General features: G+C 26.4%; 1 protein-coding gene across 1 annotated transcript in view; it reads left to right on the top strand.

Annotated features, from left to right (window-relative positions):
* Positions 1-681, top strand: part of LOC136089348 (uncharacterized) — a 40,903-nt gene extending 40,222 nt beyond the window's left edge. Inside the window, exon 3 of the mRNA XM_065815319.1 lies at positions 380-681. Within this exon, the coding sequence (XP_065671391.1) occupies positions 380-580 (201 nt within the window). The 3' untranslated portion in view covers positions 581-681. The remainder of the gene's footprint in view (positions 1-379) is intronic.
* The last annotated feature ends 6,387 nt before the right edge of the window (positions 682-7,068 follow it).

Raw genomic sequence — 7,068 nt, 5'->3', positions numbered from 1 at the left:
TTGGTATTCGCAAAGTTTTCTGAACAAAAATAGGCAAAAAAATGATTTTTTGAAGATAGCTTATAGAGTTTATGTTATTTAACACGATTGTTTAATTTTTAATTTCATTTGTATTTTAGTTTTCACTTTTTTTTTCTTGTTTTTATTTATTTTTGTTTTCATTAATCTACTTAATAAAGTCGAAATCTATTTCAGCGAGTATAAGAATAAAAATCGAATAAATAAAAAGATTACTAAAAAGTTAATATTTCTATCATTTTCCATTACATTTGAATATGTTTTAAAATTTAAATTATATATATATATATATATATATATATTATATCATCTGGTTTTAATATCAAAATACCAGTTTATAATATACATTTTTAAATTTTAGGCAAGCTGCTGCGATACAGATTTATGCAACTCTAATGCTACTCAACTATCAACACAAACCACTACATCAATTCCTAGAGTGCTATCTACCAGGCATTATACAACACCAAATAAACCAACACCTATGACAACTATATCGAAGATTTTACATTTTCTTTCAGAAATTTTTTCAAAAATTGCAAAAATCTTTTTTAAACATTAATTTCACTTTTTTATTGTTGCATGTATACTCAAATAAAAATTTTATTTGAGTATTCATGCAACAAAAGTATAAATAAAGCAACAAATGTAACTTTTGTATAACTTTTTGTAATCTTACTTTATGTTTAATAAAAATGTATGAGTTCTTTATTAAAAAATTAACTCGCGATCGAAATCATTAAAGGCTAACTCGTAAATTTGTTTTTTATTAATTTCCATAAATATATATATGAAGGCCTTATTGTGAATCAATGACAAGCCACACTTTCTTCAAAAATGAGTTATTATCATTTTTATAATCATAAATATCATACGCAACTTTTATTTATTTTTTTTGTCTAATATTCAATATCCATTAGTATTTTTATGATGTATAAATTTGAGAGAATGATAGGTAAGCACTGACTTTATAGATTTAAATGAAACTTAAAAGTCATTTTTATCAAATATTTGTTTATATATATATATATATATATATATATATATATATATATATATATATATATATATATATATATATATATATATATATATATATATGAACAGAGCAATAATAAATTAGTAAAAACACTTATCTAATTTTTGATTACTTCAACACTGTGTTTCACCATCAGTAGGTTCATCAGGAAGAATGTCTAAACATAAAAAAAAATTTTCAAATTATAGAGAAATTATTTTACAGGAAGTTGGGAATTGTTATAATTAATTAATTATGTAATAACTGTAGTATTTTGCAACCTTTTGCAAAATAAAAGTTATAACATTTCTTTAGTTGAAAAAATAGAACACTTTATTAAAAGAATTCGTTGGAAAGCCCATTTTTTCTTAGAATCTGAAAACAAAAAAAGTCCTATAATTGAAAATAACCAAAAAGAAAATTTCGGATTCGAGACAAAAAACGCCCCACCATTTATTCCTAACCTAGAAAACTTTGAAAACGAAATATTACACTTGATTAAAACAATAAAATTTTGAAACATGACAATGATTTTCAAAAGGAACTCAAGTTAGACATTATTAATATAAAATCAAACCCTAGTATTTTAGTTTTTGCTGATAAAACAAGCAACATATACCAAATTGCCCCCGATAATCACCACAAATTACTGCGCGATAATATTTCTAATAACTACGTAAAAGCCCTGAAAAACTTAAAAATTCATTTAACTTAGAAGGCCAAAACATTGCTAAAACAATTAATTTAGATGCTAGAATTTAATCAGTCGCACTAGCGCAAGCGTTTATAATACTAAAAGATCATAAAGCAAATTTTGAAAATAAACTCCCTTGTAAGCTACTAGTACCTTCAAAAAGTGAACCAGAGCACATTAGTAAAATTAAATTAGATAAAATAAATAATATTATTCGGAAAAAATTAAATTTGCAACAGTGGAAAAACACCACTGATGTTATAAATTGGTTTTCTAAAATTAGTAATAAAAATGAATGCACGTTTATACAACTTGATATTAATGATATTTACCCCTCAGTTACAGCAGAAATTTCAGATAAAACAATAGAATTTGGAAAAACCCACACTGAAATTACAGACGATACTATTCGTCTAATTAAACATTGCAGAAAAACTTTACTCTATTTTAATAATGAGACGTGAAAGAAAAAAACCACGCACGAATGCTTTGATGTAACAATGGGAAGTTACGACGGAGCAGAAATTTGCGAACTTGTAGGCCTATATATTTTAAATTCCCTAGCTAAAATAGTTCATTTTAATCAATTAGGCTTGTACCGCGATGATTGTTTAAAATATTATAGAAATTTTCAAAAACTTTGGCTTCCAAATTGAGATAAACATTAATTTAAAAATTGTGAATTTTCTTGATGTCACATTTAACCTCTCAGAAAATTCTTATAGGCCTTATAAAAAACCTAATGATGAATTATCGTATATTGATATAAATTCGAATCATCCCCCTCAAATCTTAAAACAAATTCCCAATTCAATTAACAATAGACTTTGTCAAAACTCCTCTAATGAAAATATTTTTAGCTCTTCCAAACGCGTGTATGAAGATGCTCTTAAAAAAAGCGGATTTAAAAATTTTGAGCTTAAATTTGAAACAAAAATTGCAAAAAAGCGAAATAGAAATATAATTTGGTTCAACCCACCGTACAGCAAAAATGTTTCAACAAACATTGGAAAAGCCTTTTTAAAATTAGTTGACAAACATTTCTCTCCCTCTAATAAATTGCACAAAATTTTTAACAGAAACACTATTAAAGTAAGCTATAGCTGTACAAAAAATATTGAAAGAATTATAAAAGGCCATAATTTTGCATTGATTAATAAAAATGAATTTCTCAAAGAAAAAAAAACTGAAAATTGTAACTGCAAGCAAAAACTTGACTGCCCTATTTATGGCAAATGTTTATCAAAAAATATTATTTACAAATGTATTGTTTCCTCGCAAAACAACCCTGATAAGCATTGTATTGGCTTAACCAAGGGCAAATGGAAAAAACGATTTGCCAATCACAAACAATCTTTTAAACATAAAAAATACTCAAAAGAGACTATGTTGTCTAAATATATTTGGCAACTAAAAGAAAAAAAATTAATTTTAAATTAAACTGGTCTATCCTAAAAATTGCGCTTGCCTATAACAACATTTCCAAAAAATGTATACTATGTTTACAAGAAAAATTTGAAATTATTACTCATTTAGATCAAGAAAATTTACTGAATAAAAAATCAGGAATTTTAACAAAATGACGTTGTTCTTCATATGACAACAAATTTGCATTTTTAAGAAAATAAAGTTAGCCTCCGTATGGCAGTTAGCTTTAAGACGATAAACCACAACAAAATGATTTAATATTATTAATAATAATATTTTATTTAAATTTACAAATAATTTTGTTATACTTATAATAACAAGTTGTAAGCGACACTTCAAACGAGTTATTAGTTACAACATTCAGGGAATAGTGGGGAATGTTATAAACACTCCGTCAATACAGTAAATGGCCTCAAGTGAAACAGGCTAGGAATGCAGGGCTGAATGATTAAATACATTAATTTAAAGTTAGGCGTTATTAAAATTTACATAGAGCACCTATTGAGAAGAGATTCTATTTTAATGTGTTAAAAGTATGGTAAACAAATTGATTACATAAATATATATTATCAGAGATCACCCTAGTCATATTTTAAAATTTCGAAAAAATTTTTTCTAAAAACATAAAATTTTTTCAAAAAACATCTGGAAAGTTCTAGAAACAAAAATACATTAGGTCATTATACATAAAACTAAAAGTACTTGCACGCGAATAATGTTTAAATGATTTAATTTTTCAACATAGTAAAATAGCGGCGTAGTGCTGTGGATGTTACATTAGTAATGTTATGAGGCGCGGCTGGCAAAGTTATGAGTTCGAATTTTCCAAAAAGGATTTTATTTTGTTAAAAAAAAGAAATTTCGAAATAGTTTTAAGTTTTTAAACTATTATTGTTCTTGTTTTTTTTAAAAAAAAAAGTTTCAGATAATATGTACATAAATGCGTTCAATTAAAGACTTTTATTTCCATACTTAATTAAGTAGAATTTATGAAGGTATATGATTAATTTAAAAGATTATTAAATCAAATTAATCTAGGTTTTTAGATGAAATAGTCATAATAACTAATAATAAATACACGCGTAGAAATTTAAAAAAATTACTTATTCACGCGTAAAAATAATGCTTAGCCTAAACAAATATAGCGTAAGAATGCCGCTCTAAATCGGCTTCGGCTGCCGACGTTGTCAAAGCTCCGTTTTTCGTTAAGGATTTTTTATGGCAAAATAGCGGTTGCCAATGCCGGACAAGATCTGGTAGAACAACAATTAGCCATTTTTACACCGTACCCAGCAAACATATCAGCGTTGAACCAACGTTGGAAACCGGTCGCAGCGTAGAAAAAGCGTTACAGTCACAAAAACAACGTGTTTTCGACGTTGAATCAATGTTTGTTTTTGTATACTAAATCGCCGTAAATTGGAACGTTGAATAAGCGTTAAAAATGTAACCAAATTTAGCTTCAAAATCTATGCTTTATTAACGTTAAAAATAAACCGCTTTTTAAACGTTACATTATCAACGTTGAATAAGCGGATAAATTTTAACGTATATTATATTCTCAAAAAATCGCGTTTATTCAACGTTGAATAAAAGTACGCAAATAATAACTGTAAAAACGTTGCAAAGTTTAAGGTTTATCAACGTTTGACATGAGCTGCTTTTTTAACGTATTTAAGCTATTTATGAAACGTTTATTCAACGTTACATATACCAACGTTGAAAATGTGGTAATTGAAAAACCTTGAAAAAGTGTTACTTTGCTAACGTTAATAAAACGTTGTTTTGGCAACGTTGAGGAAGTGGCACATTGAAACTTTATTTCCAATTTTTTTAAAAACTTCTAATATTAATAGGAAAGTCCTAATTATAGAGTTGGTGTTGTATATTTGAATCTAACATTTAATCTTTATCATATATTTTTATTTATTTTGATGATATGTATTTATGCATGTATATATGGGTTAATTTATAAATGGTTTATTAAAATTAGAGCTATCAAACTTTCTATAAGTGTAATAAAAGTTTAACAACAGAACTGAAAATTGTTAGTGTCTGATCATCAATTTTAATAAAGTATTGTAAATAGATCATATTACTTTTTCAGAGGTGGAAGAAATCAGCATATCCTCAGTGTTTAAAACTATGAAAATCATTTACAAAAATGATTAGCTTAATTAAAAATACAATACTTTTTTTATCATGTTTTATACGTATAAAGTAACTTTCTAACTGCTATTACACAGTAAGATTGCAGAATTGTAACAAATAACATCTAAAAGTAACCGGAGTAAATATTAAATTAACTTTCAGCAAGTAGTATATTGAACTTCATAAAATCAATAAAGGTAATGAATTTATATAAAGCAAATGCAAACTTTATCAAACAGTCTGTTCTTTATAGCACTATTTCTTTTTATCGCGAATGCTTTTCGTGTTTTGTATTTTTTTTTACTTTTTCAATTTTTGCCCATTCAAACATTTTTAATATAATGTCATTGAAAGATGAAACTTGCTTGAGTAGATATAACAAATGTAGAAACATGATCTTTATAATAACAGTTATTGTTATTCTATAATAACACTATCATCTCGTAAACAAATCTTCAAGCTTAATCTCTGTATTTTCAAATTCCGTTCAGCGTCCTGGGGCTTTCCGATATGGCAATTTTGGTGTCAATTTTGATGTTAGAGATGCGTTATCCAGTTATTATAGATAGAGGTGGAACGAACTATGTGGATATTAGAAAATAAAATTTGTTTATAAGAAATATGAACCTTTTTTTTTACAATTTTACAACTTTTAAAAGTTTGTTTACAAAACATTAATAACGGAAAAAATAATTTAAGAAAAAATATTTTGACGTAACAAAATAATTACTAAATAATTTAACAATAAATTAATTTAACAAAATAATTACTAAAATAAAACATTTTTTACGTATTGCATTTTAAACATGCTGCATCTTGAAAATGATCATTCTGCATTTTTGATTTCAAATATATATTTTGGGATCACAAGTAAGATGATAGTAATTTTCACATCTTCCTGCAAGATGTTTCTAAATATATTTCAACTTATTACAATTCAATTAAGTATTACCTTCAATACAATTAATGGAGGTTAACCACAGTTGTCTACTAATTCAGTACAAGGAAAAATGGAATTTCCTTGCAAAGTCGAATAGCTGTTTCGGACCTTGGAAACGCATTAAACTGTATGCCCTCAACACATTCCATTAAACGATTTGTCATTTGAATAGCGATAACTGTTTGAGCTTAAATAGTGTTTTTATTAGGAATTCATCACTAGCATCAATGGTTACTATCTTATCAATAAATAAACCATTGTTATTAAAATGTTTAATGATGTCCGCCTCATCTCGGTCTGGTCACATCTCTCTTTTTCCATCAGAAATATTTTAGAAGCAGCAATTCTGTTTTATGGAGATTTAAACCTTCAGGCCAATTATATGATGTTTTTTGATTCTTCATTATCATCAGCAAGTATGAGGAAATCAGAGACAAATTATGATTTAGAATCGTTTGTTTGTAAGAGATTTTATACAGATGTCAGATACATGACACAGCTTTTTGCTAACTAAGAGGGCACTTCCTGAATACATATAATATAGTATCATATACAAAAGATATAATAAATACCTAATATTTGTCTTGGTAGAACACAGCGAAAATTCTGTTTAATTAAGATGACTCTTTTTGCAAATCCATGTTCTCAGCATTGCCTATTTTGATTAGCAATGTTTGATAGAGCTATGGCATGGTTTTAAAAATAGTTTGGCACCCAATCCATTTTAAAGTTAGAACCAGTATAGCTAAAAGAAAAAATATTCATGACTAGTTTTGTAGAAAATTCAAAATATCGTGTAAATGGACAAATTATTAAAAA

The sequence above is a fragment of the Hydra vulgaris genome, chromosome 13, assembly GCF_038396675.1.
Source record: "Hydra vulgaris chromosome 13, alternate assembly HydraT2T_AEP".
In the NCBI taxonomy this organism is placed as follows: Eukaryota; Metazoa; Cnidaria; class Hydrozoa; order Anthoathecata; family Hydridae; genus Hydra; species Hydra vulgaris.
This window is presented reverse-complemented; position numbering and strand designations above follow the sequence as displayed.